The sequence below is a fragment of the Diabrotica virgifera genome, chromosome 8 (assembly GCF_917563875.1).
Source record: "Diabrotica virgifera virgifera chromosome 8, PGI_DIABVI_V3a".
Taxonomy (NCBI): Eukaryota; Metazoa; Arthropoda; class Insecta; order Coleoptera; family Chrysomelidae; genus Diabrotica; species Diabrotica virgifera.
In genome coordinates, this window is record NC_065450.1 from 178,815,314 (window position 1) to 178,835,336 (window position 20,023).

Consider the following 20,023-nt stretch of genomic DNA (forward strand, 5'->3'; position numbering starts at 1 on the left):
CGCCAACGTCAAGGGGACTTGATAGGGCACGTTAAGACGAAGATTAAATTACAATTTTCTTTAGAATGTAACGTTACAAACGTCACATCTTTGATATTTTATTGTTAAATAATTATTTTATATTTTTTTTCTTTAATATTTCATTAATAATTATCTTCTTCTATTTGGTTTACCCATTTCCCCCTTTAAAAATTGGTTGGCGCTCTTTTATTATCCTCTTTTATTATCCTCTTTGATTATCATTTTATTATCCTTTTTTATTATCTTCTATTTACTATATCTCTTTTCATTTAAATCAACATACTGAACGTAACCTGTATACATTCTTACTCCGTAAGTATCTGTCTCAATTCGGAACATGCCCGCCACCTATGTCGCACTGTCATGAAAGTGTCACTTCATACTTCATCCCTACCAGAAGACACAAACTGGAAGGGAAAAATTAATCCTTAAAAAGGCATGTAATTCCAAAATTAAATCATTTTCGTTCCATCAAATCATCTCTTGGGGTAAGAATAACATTATATTATAATCATATTTCTCCATCTAAATGTTTTTATATTGTTTTTTTTTATCTAACCTTCAAATGTTTAACCATGTGTTTGATTTCTATATTTATTTTCATCTATTAATATGCACGTTTAGTTATCAAAATTTTTAACTATTCTCCTCATCTTAATTCTATGTAATTTAACCTTGCCAATTACTATTTCTGAATACTATTTGGCAAAGGTACAATTTGGTTTTCTTCTTGATTGTTGATATGTGTTTTACTGTTACAATTTTTGGAATAAAATCTACTTTCTCCTTTCGGGAGCATGAAGCCCATCGCCGGCGATGCACCAGATGGCTGACAACCTAACATCTTTAGACAGACAACAGCACCCAACATCATAGACATCACCAAGACCGTAGCTGCAGCGACCTAGGGCCATAACACCTGCCCAGGTCTACAAGTCGACAGCAGTACCATACGATATCAAGAAGATACCATCAGCTACCAAAAGCCATAAGTATAATCCAGAATTGTTAGTTTTTGACAAGAATTTGAATACATTTGTTAATGCAATTTACTAAGTCATATTTTTTATTATATCTTTATGAACAATAAACATGATTAGTTAAAATTATTGTTTTGTTTGCTTCCATTATAAATTTTCAGAGTTCATATCTGAGGTTAGGACAAGACGAACACACACCTGAGTGACTGAGCTAAGCTAAGGGTGTGACGACGGCTATCTTAGTTGATTGGGGTAATATTTTCGAATATTATTTCAATTAGCGGGGTAGTCAATCGCTTATTCGTTTCAAGAACCCTTCTTTTTTTTTATTCTTCCACTTCTTCTTCTTCTTGTAATAGAACTATGTCCTGTTTCTTCTGTTACAGTCTCTGCTGCGATCCGGAGCTCCAGCTCTCGTACCATCGTTTTTGGGTCTTCCTATGGGTCGCTTGGTGTTGGGCTTCTGTGTCTTCGCCCATTGCGCCATACGTTCATGATTCATTCGATCTACGTGATATCTCCACATGCGCCGTCGTGCTATTGTCCATCTCACTACGTCTTGAACGCCTAGCTCTCTCAATATGTCTTCGTTTCGTATTCTATCTCTGAGTGTGATACCTCTTATGGATCTTAGGGTTTTCATCTCTGTTGTTCTCATTATTTGTTTGGTCTTTGTTTTCTCGGCCCTTGTCTCAACTGCGTATGTAAGTACGGGTCTAACACATGTCATATAAATGCGGACTTTGCTTTCGGTGCTCATATATTTATTCCGCCAGATTATATCCCTCAGGAAACCAGATATTCTCGTTGCTTTCGTTACCTGCTGTTTTGTTTCTTGACACATATGCCTGTCGCTAGATATTTCCACACCCAAGTATCTACAATCAATTACCTGTTCGATTATATGGTCGTCCACTACTAATTTACATATAATTGGGTTCTTGGATATTACCATCGATTGGGTTTCCTTTGTGGATAGTGTCAGGTTAACTTTTCGGCGGTTATTTTAAATTTTTGAAGTAGGCGTTGTAAGTCATCTTCGTTTTCGGCTATTAACATTGCATCATCTGCGTAGCCAAGTATTCTCATGGTTCGGTTACTCATTTTATATCCCTGATTCATTTTATTAACACTACCTATAACATCATCCACTACTTCATTTAGAACTCATTGGTCTATCTTCACAGTGTACATATGTATTTACCAGTTCTTCCTTTAGCTTTTTCTTCTGCTATGTTAACCATACTTTAAAAATATATTCAAAAAGATAGCAATGTAAAATATTAGGACAGAATTTGCGATACAAATATGGAATCTATGGAATCAGTGGAATTACTCCATACGTATATTATCTACCATCCTTATCGGCAAAAATGTGAAGGAACAAATATCTCTCCACTAAATAAAGTAATTACTTTTCAATGGCGATTTATATTAATTGTATTTCCAGGTACTAGTTCTGGATCCCACGTATGAGAAAAAAGTTGATTAATAGCAAGCTGAAAATTTGTTATTAGCGTAAGTGTGTCTAGCCGGACAGACTTTGACATATGGGAACACTGAAACAGAGGAACTTTTAATTGTGGAACAGGTTAAAAATTTGGAACGGTCAGACCACGAAAACGTCACATATATTTTGTCCGACAGAACTTCCAATTGATTTGTTACCGTTTTATTAAACTCTCATGCAAAAATCAGACTGCTATTGATCACCTGTCATAATTCCTGTCATTTGACATGTTCTACGTATTTCACTCATTAAAATGCCCATTTGGTGATAAATAACATTCTGATTGTTGCATTAGAGTTTAATGAAAAGGTAACAAATTAATTGGAAGTTCTGTCGGACAAAATACATGTGACGTTTTCGTGGTATGACCGTTCCAAATTTTTAACCTGTTTCGCAATTAAAACTTCCCCTGTTTCAGTGTTCCCATATATCAAAGTTTGTCCGACTAGACACCCTTAAGCTTAACAAATTTTCAGCTTGCTATTAATCAACGTTTTTTTATACGCGTGATCCAGACCTATACATATAATCATTAGAAAAGTATTGAAAAGTAATTGATTTTGGCACACAAAGGATAAACAACAAAGGTCAACAAGAGGTGAGATCATAATTTTTACTAAATTGAAATAATACGCACGAATAAAACATTGTAAATAAATCAAAAATTTAATGTCTTTGAATCATACAAATTGTTTAATTTCATTTCATCTCACACTCTCCACACATCTCAAGCTTAAATGGAAATGATTATTCATTTTCTTCATGAATGCCTTTAAATGCGGTTTTTGCGAAGTAATCAAGCATTTTGTTCCAAGCTGCTAACTCTGCCGTTGTCATAAAAGCAAAAATATCCAATAAAGCCCTTTTTACGTCCTGAAAAATAATTATAAATTAATTTGTTTGATAATTCAATTAAAGACGTCGTGTTGATATTCGCCAAACTAAAAAAGAGTTATTCAAAGAAAATGAATTATGAATTAATAAAGACAACGCAATTGAAATGGTAATGATCGAGAGTTTTTCAAATATAATATAATTGTGTTACCGTAAAACCCCGATTTCAGTTAAAACCCGAATGTACTAGTTAAAACTAGTTTTAACTATGGAGTTTAGACAATTCTAGTTTTAACTAGTGAACTAGAATTATCAAATATTTTCAGTTAATTATAGTTTAAGACTAAACATATTTCAGTCAAAACTGGTTTTTACTAAACTTTTCAGTAATTTCCAAATGCAAATGAAAGTCGGTAAATAATTTGCTGCCCCGGTTGTTTGCAAATAATTTCTCTAAAACGTAAAACACTGGACAAGATCATAAACGTAAAAAACGTTTAAGTACTTTTGACCAAGTTTTTGTGTTATTGTCTTGCATCCAGGCTGCTAATATTTTCTCGATATCTTGGTTAGCTCGCTCGACTGAACCTTGACTATGACTGTGCCTTGATTTTCCGTGAACTAATTTTACCTCAGGCCAGTATGACACTACCTCGTTTATAACCGCATTACCTCACTCTCGGTCATTAAACAAAACAAAAATTTAACAAAACAAATTGTGTTAAATGGTCTTGATAAACCATAATAAACTTGCAGCTGTAATGCTCTTGTGATTGCATATCGATCAAATATACCTAACAGCGACTATTCATTTCTGAATGCAATATAGGTTTCGACACAAGACCCTTCTTCGCTTCACTTGCCTTTCGTTGGCAAGTTTCACCCATTGATATATAATTATTGAACATATCAATTGTTATATGTATTTGCGTATTTTCTGGCGGTTTCAATCTTCAACCTATCCCAAACTACATGACCAATAGCTACGTGGGCTGCTTCTATTATGTCATAAAAATGTCTTCAGCAGGTCCATAATATTTGATGAGTTCAATTCTAGAAGCCAACTTTTTTATGTCGCCAACTTCAACAATTTTAAATCGTTTTAGTGTTTTCTTATCAGACAGTTCCGCATCTTGTACTTCGGGAATTAATTTATTATACAGTCAATCCCGCTTATTAAAATACCTCTTTTAAAGGAATATCCCTGTTTAAGGAATAGAAATTGAAGGTCTCGAAACGTTTCTACCAGCGACCAATGATCGGTTATTAGAATATCCCGGTTATAGGAATACTTTTGTTTGGCACGAAGGCAATTCCATTAAGCAGGTTCGACTGTACATGCTTTTGATAACAACATTGTAGTGTCTTTCTTTCTTCTTGCTCTGTTCCCTTTGTAAAATCTTTTCCAAAAAATGTTCTTTCCACGTTCTTGTATCTCTGCTCTCAAACTGATTGATCTTCGGCATTATCACTCATGATGAATAATACATAATATAGTGTCATATAACTGAAAAAACGATGCAGAAAATCAACATCGTATTTGTCTCTTCTCGCAACGATTTTAACTGGTATTCGCTAGTAATTTCAGTAAAAACTAGTTTGAACTAATATAAACTACTGTAATAAACGAGCGTTCGGGTATTTATATACGACTTTATTATTTATTTATACAAGTTTACTTTACAAACTTTAGCTTAAGACTAAACTTTATTTACAAATATGCCCGTATTTATACCCAGTTGTTATTCTGGAACAATCGACGCCCATCTCTAGCTATCAGCGTGTTCCGCCTACGGGTTGTACGTTCGAGAAGTTCCTCCTCCTTTCCGCCGAGGCCTAGATCATTCGATGACGTCATTCTCGAGGTGTTTACTGTTATACGGCGGTCGGCCAAGATTTCTCTTTTGTTACACTGCTCCCCTCTTAAGATCTGAGCGTCCCGATCAGCAACTCTAGATGAAGGCCCAGGATGGCGGAATCTACACGACTCTCCAGCTCTGCATACACCCTTCAAGAAGTAATAGCAGTCTACTGTCTTTGAGGGGTATGACATCTTCGGGTTCATGCAACACACAGTAATTCGTACGCCAGCTTCTCTGAAGATCACTTCAAGCATGCTTCTCACAATCTTCCAATCCAGATTTTCTACTGCATGGCCTATTTTTGGTATAGTCAAATCTTTGATGTCATAATTACACACGATTTTCTTCAAATTAGTTAGAGCACGCCATATGTTCTCGTAGCTTGGCGTGTCCGTATAGGACTTCCTGGTCACTATATACAGCAAAGATCGAGGACCATCTTCCAATCGCAATACTCTTCCAATTTTAGGTTGTTGATTCTTTAACTCGTCCAGGCGGCCGAACTTTCTATTGAATACGGACGAGATTCCTTTAGTCATCTCGAGGTCTTGGGCAACACAGTGGGCTAGAGAGACGTTTTCTGGAACACCAAACAGATCTTGCTGAACTTCCGTGGTCACGCCGAATCTAGCACTCTTTCTTTCTGCGTAATTTGACATAAATTCCTTAAAACTTGGCTGTGGTGCATCTTTCATCTCGTGTTGGAGGACTCGGGCTTCCTCTGCTTCATTTGAGCCAGCATATGGTGCAAGACGATTTATGTGAATAACTTTTGGTTTACCGTTTGGTAACTTCTTAATTCTGTATATTACGTCATTTATTTTCTTCTTAACTTCATACGGACCTTCCCATTGTCTTTGCAGTTTAGGACACAGGCCTCGACGACGTTGTGGATTATAAAGCCAGACAAGATCACCTACTTCGAAGCTTTCATTCTTGCAGCGAGAATCATATTGATCTTTCATTCTGTCACTGGCTATCTGGATGTGTTGTCGGGCAAGTTCATGAATGTTGTTCATTCGTAACTTCAGGCGGTCTACGTATTCTTCGCCTGCAACATATTCCTCGGAAGGTCTGCAGCCAAACTCTAGGTCGCAGGGCAAACGAACTTCACGACCCAACATCAGGCAGGTTGGTGTTTGACCTGTAGTTTCATTCACGGCCGAGCGGTAGGCCATCAGGAATAAATGAATGTGTTGGTCCCAATCTCGCTGATGTTCAGATACAACTTTGGACAAGTGTTTACCCATCGTTCGGTTCATCCTCTCGACCATTCCATCTGATTGAGGATGCAGGGGTGTTGTTCTGGTCTTATTGGCACCAATCAATTTACAAACGTTTTGGAAAAGAGCTGACTCAAAGTTTCGCCCTTGGTCGGAGTGGATCTCCAAGGGAACACCAAATCGGCTGAAGAATTCTTTAACAAGTACCTCTGCAACGGTAGCAGCTTCTTGATTCGGTAATGCATAGGCCTCGGTCCATTTCGTAGAATAGTCCATGGCTACCAGAATGTATTTATTTCCAGCATCGGTTTCTGGAAATGGACCTGCAATGTCGATTGCTACTCTTTCCATAGGACTTCCAACATTGTACTGTCTCATGGGTGCTCTCTTTTTACCAACTGGACCATTACCGGATGCACACAGTTCACATTTCCGGCACCATCTTCTTACATCATCTTTACAGTTCACCCAATAGAACCGTTCTCAAACCTTTTGCAGAGTCTTCGTAATACCAAAGTGTCCACCTGATGTACCGTCATGCAACTGACGCAATACTTCTGACACTTTACTTTTAGGTACAATCAACTGCAGCTTAGATTCTGTACCATCATCGTTCTCAAAGGTTCTGTACAGATCATCTTTTAGTACCAGGCAATTCCATTGGCTCCAGTAGGCCTTGACTTCTGGACTACATGCACTAATGTCCTGCCAACTAGGTCTTTCACCTTGCTGCATCCAATCCAATACTTTTTTTATACATGGATCATCTTCTTGGGCGTTTTGTAGCTGTTGGGGCTGCCATTGTTCATTAACTACGGTAGTTCGTCTCACAGGGCAACGCTGTTCCTCTACTTTAAGCCGGTGATTACAACTTTCACCGCATGGCCGTATCGAGGAAGCATCTGTATTTGAACGAACTCTTCCAGCCCTCTTCACGCGTCTCTTCGGCATCGTGTCACGAATCACCCTCCGTACCATTTCCACCAAACGTTCATCTTTTCTCTTATCGCCTTTTTCCACGGCTATTACTCGATTGTTTCGTGAAGCTTGGCTAGCTGCTTCGTGTTTCAATGCAATAGCAAGTGCTTCATCTAAAGCTTTCGGCCTTGCTAGTCGTAAAGCTTTCTGTAGTTCATTATCTTTCAGCCCATTGACGAAGGTATCTACTGCAATTTCTTCTAAAACGCTGTCTGGCACCTCTGGATAAGCCAACCGCACCACACGAGCCACTTCTGCTTCAAATTCTTGCAGTAAATTTCAGATTCTCACTTGCTCGTTGACTTCTACTTCGCAGTTGTGCTTTGTATACTTGTTGTAGATGGGCATCTCCATAGCGTTTTTCTAGACGAGTGAACAAGGTCTGGTAACAATTTTCTTGATCCGTAGGAATTGATCTTAATATATCTGCAGCATCACCTCGCAAAGCAGCAGTCAAGGAAACAGCCTTTTCCTGTTCGGTCCAATGATTAGCAGTTGCAATAGCTTCGAATTGTCTAAGGTATATGGACCAAGAGGACTTTCCATCAAATGGTGGTAATTTGAATCTCATATTATGCGACATTTCGTCTCTCGGTAGTTTATCTTTCACTACAGGATCTAAAGCTACTGCATTAACTGACGGTTGCACTTTTGTATCGGTTATCATGCTTTCTAATTCTTTGATCTTCTCTTCTACGGCCAAAACTACTGCATTAACTGAAGGTAGAACTTTCGTATTGGTTACCATAGTCTCTAGTTGTTTGATCTTCTCTTCTAACGTTTCTTTATTGTCGTCTACACTTTTCTGTATCTTATCGAATGTTCTAGAAACTTCTTCAAATTTCTCATTGTTCTGTTTACAAACTTCTTCAAGTTTTTCGTTGTTTTGTCTACAAACCTCTTTAAAAGTTTCATCAATCTTTTGAGAAGTCTCGTCGAATCTTTTAGCAACGTTTTCGAATTTCTCGTCGCTTTTTCTACAAGTTTCATCGATCGTTTCAGAAACAGTTTTTAATTTCGATAAGATTGCTTGTTCTGCTGACTGGAAGTGGAACGTCTTTGGGTCTTCTCCGTTCTTCGTGAGGACATCCTCGAGTCGTGCTTGTAGGACTATCTTGAACCCACTGCTGTCCAGATCCCGTTCCTCTAGCTGTTCACGGAGCTGTTTTACTGTAAGTTCTTGTAGCAACATCTTTGGTCGGCACACACGTACTTTCCAAAATGTCTTTTAACAGTCTTTCCGAATACCGAACAATCAACGCACTTTACCTATTCCCGACGAATAAAGTCCAAAAGTCTTTTAAAGTCTTTCCGAATATCGAACAATTAACGCACTCCGGTTAGTCCCGACGAATAAAGTTCAAAAGTCTTTTAAAGTCTCTCTGTAATTCACTTATTTATATCGCACTAAGTTTACCGAACACCGACACCAACTGTAATAAACGAGCGTTTGGGTATTTATATACGACTTTATTATTTATTTATACAAGTTTACTTTACAAACTTTAGCTTAAGACTAAACTTTATTTACAAATATGCCCGTATTTATACCCAGTTGTTATTCTGGAACAATCGACGCCCATCTCTAGCTATCAGCGTGTTCCGCCTACGGGTCGTACGTTCGAGAAGTTCCTCCTCCTTTCCGCCGAGGCCTAGATCATTCGATGACGTCATTCTCGAGGTGTTTACTGTTATACGGCGGTCGGCCAAGATTTCTCTTTTGTTACACTACTTTAAATGAAACCTGTTCGGGAATTCTAGTTTAACTGAATTTAGCTGTCAAATGTAGTTTTGACTAGTTAAAACTAGAAAACTAGAATTGTCTAAAGCGCATAGTTAAAACTAGTTTTTCCTAGTAAATTCGAGTTTTAACCGAAATCTGGTTTTAACGGTAACATGCATAGATTATTGCTTAGAGCTTTTATTGAGAAATCTAAGCAGGAACTCAGCGATTTATAGAGATGAATAGACCCGCTATATCCAACCTTACCAGAAGGTGAAAAAACATTCATGTAACAAAACACACTAAAATAATGAAACAGAGTTTAAAATTAATTTCGATTAAGAGACCACCATCATCGGTGTATGTACATTTGTCGTCTTCTTAAACTCCACAGAATAGCCCGTGGTTTCAACTTCTTTTCGTCCTCTTAAACTCTACAGAATAGGCCGTGGTGTGAACTTCTTTTCGTCCTCTTGAACTCAGTGCACATCACGGGCTGTTCTGAGTTTCATAGTAGTGGTCTCTGAAACAAAATGAACTCTTAAACTGTCGTGGAATGCACAGTGCAGATTCCCCATGTCTATCAATTTATCGTCCGTTTGCTTTGTAGATGTAGAAGATTCGGATTTAGGTTGTAACCAGAATTTATTTTCCAGCGTCAGAAATCTCTAGTTCTCCGGTCCTTGGATTTCTTGATCACTCTATTTCTGCATGATCTTTAGCGTTTTTGTCGTTCCAGGTACCTACTACTTAATCAACATTAGTTTCAGCAAGGCGAGGCAACCTGTTACGGAGTCTCTTCGAATGTTACGCAACCATTTTGGGGATCGCCTTATTTCGCGTGGCAGTGATTTTTCATACCCATCGCACTCACCAGACCTAACGCCACGTGTTACTGAATGCTGAAGGATGTTGTTTTCCGTATCGATTCACCGTCTGATATTCCGGAGTTGCGGACTAAAATTTACGACTTTTTCATGTCATTAAACAGCCTTAGTTAACAGGACATGATTGAACCTTCGTGAACGCTCCGGAAAAAGTTGAAACTGAACGGAGGGCAACTTGAACATCTGTTTTATCGAGACCGTTGTATGAATAATGTTTGCAAGACTATATTATCATGTATACTAATTATATAAATATAAAATAATAAATATTTCAATGAATATATTAAAAATGAATATACCAAAAACAAAATAAATGAGGAACTTAGTACCAAGTAAACACCTTGAAATACAAAATAAACAAATTTAATAGAACTGGTAGACAAATATATATCTGGGTCACGAAATTAAGATACGTAAGGCCAATCAAACAAAATGAAGTATCCAGATGAATAATACAAGGATGGGCAGCATACGGAGCTCTTAGGCACGTTTTTAAGAGTGACATTCTAGATAATATGAAGAAAAATGTTTTCGACCAACGCGTGCTACCGGTGATGACCAATGGTGCAGGAACATTATCGCTCACAAAGAAAAACGAACAAAAGCTAAGAGTAGCGCAAACAAGAATGGAGCAATCAATAATAGAGACCACTCGACGAGACAGAATTAAAACAAACATCAACAAGCTAAGACCAAAGTCATAGACGTCATTGAAAGAAGCTTTAACTTAAAATGTAAATGGGCTGGACACATTGCCAGAATGAAGGGCAAAAGGTCGACTCGCAAACTAGTTAAATGGAGACCAAGAGCCGATAAACGTAGCAGAGGAACACCACCAACATGATGGCAAGACGACTTACGAAAGACAACGAAAATCTGAATACAGAGAGCACAAGATAGAACACTTTGGAGGCATACAGGGGAGGCCTATGCCCTGCAGTGGATCGAGAGAGGCTGATGATGATGATGAGGTGCTGTTTATTTTGCCGCATACTGTACTTACCTTTAGAGCCTGTAGATCTACTGATCTTCTTGCATGATTTCGTCCTATTTTATCAATTATAGCTGCTACGGTATCGACATCATTTAAGCTGTTGACAATTGAACTTATTGAGTACATAACGCTGTTTACATGGGCGTGAAATTTCTTGTTTCTAGGAAGGTCTTCGGTAGGTACGTCTCTGAATGGAAAAGTTAACTTGTGCTTAGGTGCAATTTCGAAAAGCCTAAAAAGAAATTTCATTCAGTTTTATCGTTTTAATATTTTCTAAATGGTTATTATAAACACAAGTGAAGTTATTTACTCTATTAAATGGGAATTTACCACTAATTTCCCATCTTAAATGGAACTACACTATTTATCTTATATTTTCAGATCAATAACAATGATGTCATTTATCTTATTCTTCCCCTGAACTTCAAGAATTAGGCTTCAAACCGTTTACAATATTGCCATCTTCTTTGAGACCGTACCATGTCTCTTAATCCACTCTGTCTTACCAGTCTATCTGGGTTCATTATTTTAAAATATTTTGTTCATTTTAAGGTGATTTGCTGAATTCTATTATTCGTCGGGAATATATTTAAATCAGCCCTTAGACATGTAGGTCTGGATCCCGCGTATGAAAAAAAAGTTGATTAATAGCAAGCCGAGAATTTGTTAATAGCTTAAGGGTGTCTAGTCGGATAAACTTTGATATATGGGAACACTGGAACAGGGGCAGTTTTAATTGTGGAACAGGTTAAAAATTTGGAACGGTCACACCACGAAAACGGTACATTTATTTTGTCCGACAGAACAGACTTAAACTCTCCGAACAGAGATTAAACTCTCATGCAAAAATCAGACTGCTATTTATCACCTGTCATAATTCCTGTCATTTGACATATTCTACATGTTCCACACATTAAAACGCCCATTTGGTGATAAATAGCAGACTGATTTTTGCATGAGAGCTTAATCTCTGTTCGAAGAGTTTAAGTCTGTTCTGTCGGACAAAATACATGTGCCGTTTTCGTGGTCTGACCGTTCCAAATTTTTAACCTGTTCCACAATTAAAACTTCCCCTGTTCCAGTGTTCCCATCTATCAAAGTTTGTCCGACTAGACACCCTTAAGCTATTAACAAATTTTCAGCTTGCTATTAATCAACTTTTTTTTCATACGCGGGATCCAGACCTAATGGTGTTTCTAAATAAGTATGACAACCTTTAAGGAGTAATTCTACATAAAAAAATAATGACAGCTTGCACTACAAACAAAGTGATGCATATTGAAAGACCAAATAATTAGAAAGAAATATACAGGGTGTTTCTAAATAAGTATGACAAACTTTAAGGGGTATTTATTCTACATAAAAAAATATTCACAGTTTGCTCTATAAACGTATGTCCGCATTTTAGTTCAGAGAAATAAGGAAAAAAAATATCGTGTTGGTGACACATCCCCCTCCAGGCTGAAACCAAATTTTTCGAGTAATATGGTCATCTATAATAATAACCTATATGTTTCCTGCAGCCGATTTTGATGATATACATAGTTATAAACAAATGAAGATCAAAAAACGGTAAATTTTCGCTTTTTTCGTCTATAACCAAAAAGTTAAGTATTTTAAACAAATTTGAGAGTAATAAACTCATAAACCGTATAAAAAAATTCAATATGGCGTTCGCTGAATATGTCTATCCTTATTGGTTACTTAGAAAATTGATAAATAAATCATAAATTTTGAGTTTTTATAAATATTCATAACTTATCTAAAAATTAACTTAGAACCTTCTTATTACATGGAATGCTGAGACTTATGGTGCTTAAATTATACCCTAAATTCCAAAGCAATTGGTCAAATAATTTAAAAGTTATTTAATTTGTTTATCCAAAATTAATTTTTTTTGCCACACTGTAAGTCAGAAAATGATGAAGTTACAGTAATATTTTGGATAGTTTATGAAAGAAGAAAATTTACAGTATTAATTTAATTTAAAAAAAATGACAAAAAATAATTATAGATATTGCAAAATAATTTTGCAAAAACATGTGAATTAAAAAAATGGGGGGGCTAACTTTGTCCCTAAATGTCCTAGAACAGTTGTTTTTCTTTCTAAATGTGTATAAAAATTCAGTCTTTCTAAATATGAAAAAATAATTTGTCTACGGGTAACGGTTAAAAAGTTATTCTAATTGTTTTTAAGTAAGCAAAGAATGGACATGTTTTTGCAAAATAATTTTACACTGTTTAAAATTATTTTTTGTCATTTATTTTTAATTAAGGTAATAGTATAAATGTTCTTCTTTCATAAACTGTCAGTAGTATTATTGTAACCTCATAATTTTCTGACTTATAGTGTTGCAAAAAAAAATGAATTTGGGAAAAATAAATTAAATAACTTTTAAACTATTTGACCAATTGCTTTGAAATTTAAAATATAACTTAAGTACAAGAAGTCTCGGCATTCCGTGTAATAAGAAGATTCTAAGTTAATTTTTACCTAAGTTACGAATATTTATAAAAACTCAATATTTATGATTTATTTTGGAATTTTCTAAGCAACCAATAAGGTTGGACATATTCAGCGAATGCCATATTGATGTTTTTTATACGATTTATGAGTTTCTTACTCTCAAATTTGTTTAAAGTGCTTAACTTTTTGGCAATAGACGAAAAAAGCGATAATTTACCGTTTTTCGATCTTCATTTGTTTATAACTATGTATATCATCAAAATCGGCTGCAGGAAACATATAGGTTAATAATATAGATGTCCATACTACTCAAAAAAATTGGTTTCGGCCTGGAGGGGGATGTGTCACGAGAAAAACCTTATTTCTCTGGACTATTTGCTTCGTTTCCGAGATACGGGGTGTTGAAATTTTCTTTTCAAACTGCCAATTTTCAACACCAGTTGAGCTATGAAAATGAAGTTTGGTAGGTTTCAAGAACTAGTTATGGCGCATTTTTTGACGTACAAATAAGAATTTTGTATTCATCGTTGGCGCGCATACGGATAATGGTCTGAATTTTTTAAAGAAAAGAATAGTACGCAACAGGGATATTTCAAATAAATTAAAAATTAATTTTAAATTTCTCATTTAATTTATGACAAAAACCTTTCTTGTCGTATGATGCAACGTTTTTATGCAAAAAAAATTAACATCTTAGCGAGTATTTTTCATTTCATTAAAATATTATCATGAACTATCTTCATTTAAAGATGGAGCTACTACAAATAAAATGGTATCTTTGGATGGTGAAATGATTGTAAAAAGCAATAGTTTTAAGTACCTAGGATCGATATTACAGAGTAATGGAGAAATAGATGGAGATGCATGCAGTAGAATTAGGGCTGGATGGATGAAGTGGAAAGAAGCGAGTGGTGTGTTGTGTGACAGAAAAATTCCAATGAAGCTGAAGGGAAAATTCTATAAAACAGCCATAAGACCAGCTATGATGTACGGAACTGAATGTTGGGCAGTGAAAAAGAAAGAGGAACAGCGAATGCATGTGGCGGAAATGAGAATGCTTAGATGGATGAGTGGAGTGACAAAGAAGGATAAAATTAGAAATGAGTATATTAGGGGAAGTCTAGGTGTGGCACCAATTGATGCCAAAATGAGAGAGCATAGGTTAAGATGGTTTGGTCATGTTCAACGTCGATACGTTAACCACCCAATACGAAGAATAGCTGAAGTGCAGATTCCTGGAAGGAGTAGGAGAGGAAGGCCAAAGAAGACCTGGGGGGAGACGATAAGGCTGGACATGTTGGTAAAGGGGATTAACATTGATATGGCCCAAGATAGAATTGTGTGGAGAAATGCAATTAGGGAAGCCGACCCCGCATAGGGATAAGGCAAAGAGAATGATGATGATTATCATGAACTATCTAATACAATAAAACTACAACAATAACAGAAAATAACACTAATAAGATTTCAACTAGGCGCAAAGCTACAACAAATGTTTAAAATGACCTTCACTGGTGACAAGAATTTTATATTCATCATTGGCGAGCGTACGGGTAAGGATCTCAATAGTTTTTTAAGTAAAAAATAGTACGCCACTGAGATATGTCAAATTAAAAATCGCTTTTAAATTCCTCGTATAATTTTTAACAAAAAATATATCTTACCTGTATTTCATACGAGGCGCCGTTTTTATACAAAAAAATAATACATCTTGACGCTTACAAAATATTCGACGTATTTTCCATATCCATAGAAACTTATTTCAAATACTTTGTACAGGTTAAGATATTTTTTTGCATAAAATCGGCGTCTCATATGAAAAAATCCAAGAAAAATTTTTTGTCGTAAATTGAACGAGGAATTCAAAAATGATTTTTAATTTTCAACATCTCAGTGACGTACTAATTTTTTTCGATAAAACAATTCAGACCAATATCCGTACGCGCGCCAATGATATAAAATTCTTCATGTCACATCTGAAGTAGGTCATTTTGAACATTTGTTGTAGCTTTGCGACTGTTTTAAATCTAATTAGTGTTATTTTCTGTTATTGTTCTAGTTTAGTATTGTTGTATTAATTAGTTTTATTAATTGCAAAATACGCGCTCAAATGTTTATTTTTTGCATAAAAACGGTGCACCATATGAAAATAAGACGAGAGATTTTTTTTGTCATAAATTAAACGAGGAATTCAACAATAATTTTTAACCTGAAATATCTCAGTAGCGTACTATTTTTTTTTAATTCGGGCGATTTCTCGTATGCTCGCCAATGATGAATACAAAATTCTAATTTGTATGTCAAAAAATGCGCAATAACTACATATTATAGTCCAAGTAATGAAGCTTAAAATAGGACAAAACCTCGCAAATTTTACAGAATGGATCGATTTGCTTGAAAATTTGAGAATAAGTAGTGGATAGTCCAAGAATCAAAATCTATATCATGCCAAAAGGCGCTTTTACCATGGGGGTGGTTGCCACCCCATCTCCGAAGTGGAATTTTTTTATTATATTTTGACCGCAAAAAGTTGATAGAAACGTTCATTCTAAGTAAAAAATGTTCTATACATTTTTTTGATAAAATTACTAGTTTTCGATTATTATTCTCTATCGAACGTGGTAGTTTTATATCGAAAAAATCAATGTTTTTAATAAGTTTTCTACTAATAACTCCAAAAGTTTTCGTTTTGTCAAAACAACTTTACTTAACAAAAATGTACCCTTTGAAAAAATAAACAAAACCGTTTCTTTAAAATTTCTTTAAGAGCAATAGTAATCGAGCTATACTTTATTATATATGTTGGCTCTTCTTCTTCAAATGCTAGATATTGTAGATTCAAAGTCAAAAGACGGGAAACATTTTTCGAGGACAACTTGTTTAAACTAATTTAAAGTACTTAAAAATATCTGCAGAAATAAAATAAAAGTCTAGCTCAAAAATTAAGTGACTTATAATGAAAAGAATGTCAGTCTCTATTTTTTTTCAGCGAAAAAGTGATTACAAGCAACCCCCTAATCACGACCCTTATTAAAATTAGTCATTGAATTTATTTAGTCTTCTTTATTTATGTATTATTAATATATTCTAGAGCTTTCACCGGCTTAGAATGATTAGTTTTTAAAAAAAGTGGAGTTAAAACGAATAAAGAATTTTTGTAGTTTGGAAAAAAATGACGTTTTCTTCAGAATAGCAAGATTAGCATCAGAGATAGGAAAAAATGTTTAAATATAAAATTGTAGCTTATTTAATTCCCAAGAAACTGGTTTGCAAAATTTTTTTCTAGGACATAATCTGAGTGAGCTATTGACAATTAAAACCTGGAATAACACGCAAAAACCACCTTTACCAACCCTTTCAAAGTCACCTCTTTTTGCGACTGAGGATTTTAAAAAGATTTTTAATATTAATAAGCTTATAGATATTGTAGAATCCTACAGAATTATTTTTTACCAAACTTTCTAAGATGAAAAATAAAAAAGTTACGGTTAAAAAATCAATATATTTTTTTGAAGAAAAAAAGGAGACATCCAATTGGAAGCACAATAATGTATGTTAGCGGTGTTTTTAGTCAATGGCCTTATTCATTTTTATTTATTTATGTATTATTAATAGATTATAAAAGTTTAAGTGGCTTAGAATGATTAGTTTTTAAATAACTGAAGTTAAAAGTGAATAACGAATTTTTGTAGTTTGGTAAAAAATGCTATTTTCTTCAGAATAGAAAGATTAGCATCAGAGATACGAAAAAAGTTTTCAATATAAAATTGAAGGTTATTTAATTCCCAAGAACTTGGTTTGAAAAAATTGTTTCTACGGCAAAAATTGAGTGAATCGTAAATGAGTAGGTATATCGAAAACATTGATTTTTTTCTATACAAAACTAACACTTTCGATAACGAATAAATCGAAAACTATTAATTTTATCAAAAAAATTATAAAATATTTTTTGCTTACAATGAATGTTTTTATCAACTTTTTCGGTCAAAATATAATAAAAAATTTCCACCCCCGAGATGGGGTGGCAACCACCCCCATAGTAAAAGCGCCTTTCGGAATCATATAGATTTTGATCCTTGGACTATCTACTACTTATTCTCAAATTTTCAAACAAATCGATCCATTCTGTAAAAACTTGCGGGGTGATAAGCTTCAGTTCCTGGCGTAATGCTAAAATCCACCAAATTTCATTTTCATAGCTCCAGCGGTCTTAGAGCAATAAATAAATTGGCAGTATGAAAGTAAAAACTCAACATCCCGTATCTCGGAAACGGAGCATTTTGCGGACATACGTTTATAGAGCAAACTGTGAATATTTTTTTTATGTAGAATAATTACCCCTTAAAGTTTGTCATACTTATTTAGAAACACCCTGTATATTCCTTTCTAATTATTTGGTCTTGCAATATGCATCACTTTGTTTTCATACATCATCATATGTGTTTAATTTCGACTGATTATATTCTTTGGTTTTCTTGTTTTCAGACCGTCCAAGTTTCACTACCATAGGTTATAACTGGGGCTGCCAGTACATTATAAAATTTAATTCTTGTTTCTTTTCTTGTTTTTTTAGAGTAAGTTGTTCTACTTCTTCATAACCTATGTCACATCCTAAAAATAAAAGTGTGTTTCTATAAGGTCATTATCAACGTAGATAATACAGACCCATAGTAGAGCCTTGATTTTGACAGCCAGTCCTATCCATTGCCAACCGCTTTAAGTTTGCTGCGCCTATTTTTCTAGCATCATCATCTACACTATCCTTCCGTTTAAGGGTTGTCCTATCTTTTAATCTACTCCTCACCGAGTGCAACATAAGGATTTATCTAAGAGGGTTGTTCTTATTTGATCTTGCTAGATGTCTTCCTCATCTTCTTCTTCTTCTTCATGTGCCATCTCCTCTAAGAAGGTTGGCAACCATCACGGCAATTCGCACTTTCGACACCGCTGCTCTAAAGAGATCAGCAGAAGTGCAATTAAACCAAGCTCTCAAATTGTTTAACCAGGAGATGCGTCTTCTTCCGCGACTCCTTCTACCCTGTATTCTTCCTTGCATTATCAATTGTAACAAGTTATAACGCTCGCCCCTCATAACATGTCCCAGATATTGCAGTTTTCTGACTTTAATTATATTTAAAATCTCTTTATCTTTTCCCATTCTTCTCAACACCTCGATATTCGTGACTCTATCCACCCAACTTATTCTTAATATTCTTCTGTAGGCCCATAACTCGAAGGCTTCTAATCTGTCCGAAACATCCTTCTTTAATGTCCAAGCCTCCAACCCATAGAATAATACGGAGAACACGTAGCATCTCAGAAGTCTTATCTTTAAAGAAATTGTAATGTCCCTGCTACAGAGTACTTTTTTTAGTTTGTTGAAAGCATTTCTTGCCTGTCCTATTCTTGCTTTAATCTCTTCTGTGTACTCATTAGTTTCATTAATTATTGTACCCAAATATTTATATTTTTCAACCTTTTTAATTTGTTCTCCATGTATTGTTATGCTTTCTTGGCGCTGTTGAACTTTTGTGATTACCATAAATTGTGTCTTTTTTGTGTTTAGGGACAGTCCGTTTTCTTGGCTGACTCCTACCACTCTGTCAACCATTTGTTGTAAATCCTCAAGACATTCGGCTAATAAAATAGTGTCGTCGGCAAACCGTATATTATTGATTGGTCGCCCATTTACTTTTATTCCCGTGGTTAGGTCTTCTAGTGCTTCCTGGATTATTTCCTCTGAATACAAATTGAACAAAGTAGGAGACAGGACACAGCCCTGTCTGACTTTCCTCATCTTAGTCTTTCTATTTTTATGAGAGCACGTCTATACCACCAGTATTTATTTGTATATTTGTGGTATGTCTCGTAGTTACATCATTATCATCATCATTCAACCCGGATCCATTCACTACTGGATGTAGGTTTTCCTTAGTCTTTTCCATGTATTTCTGTTTTATGCTGTTTGCATCCAACTTTTGTCGATCCGTTTTATGTCATCAGACCATCTGGTTGGAGGACGACCTCTTCTTCGATATGCTTCTTGTCTTGGTTTCCAGTATATTATTCGCTATATCCATCCTATTATCCAACATTGCAGCTATGTACCCTGCCTAGTTCCACTTTAGGGTCATAATTATTTCTATGGCACCTGTCACTCCTGTTCTTCGTCTTATTTCCTTTTTCGTAATTCGATCCCTGCAAGAAATGCCTAACATTGAGCGTTCCATGGCTCTTTGTCTAACACAAATTTTATTTCTTACTTTCTTGGTTATTGTTAAAGTTTCTGCAACACGCACTGAACAAATACTTTTCTTTTGAGACACATGTCTCATGTGTCGCAGAGTTACATCCTACTGTAAGCCGCGGCGCATATTGAACCTAAGCGAGTCACAACCTGCGCCGGTGGGACGGGCAGTTATTTTTATAGCGTGCCGCATATTGAACACAAGCTAACCCGACCATCGGCTGTCACCGTAACGAATATAGACGGGCAAAATAAGTGTAAACGTGTAACGGTTACTATTGATACTGGTTCTTAGTG

General features: G+C 35.5%; 1 protein-coding gene across 4 annotated transcripts in view; it reads right to left on the reverse strand.

Annotated features, from left to right (window-relative positions):
- Positions 1–3,151: 3,151 nt before the first annotated feature.
- Positions 3,152–20,023, reverse strand: part of LOC114337834 (neuroglobin-like) — a 115,947-nt gene continuing 99,075 nt past the window's right edge. For all 4 annotated transcript variants that reach the window (XM_050658614.1, XM_050658612.1, XM_050658613.1 and 1 more), the window contains exons 3-4: positions 11,022–11,244; positions 3,152–3,384 (exon numbers count right to left, since the gene is read on the reverse strand). In XM_050658614.1, coding sequence (XP_050514571.1) covers positions 3,259–3,384; positions 11,022–11,244 — 349 coding nt within the window. In that variant the 3' untranslated portion in view covers positions 3,152–3,258. The remainder of the gene's footprint in view (positions 3,385–11,021; positions 11,245–20,023) is intronic.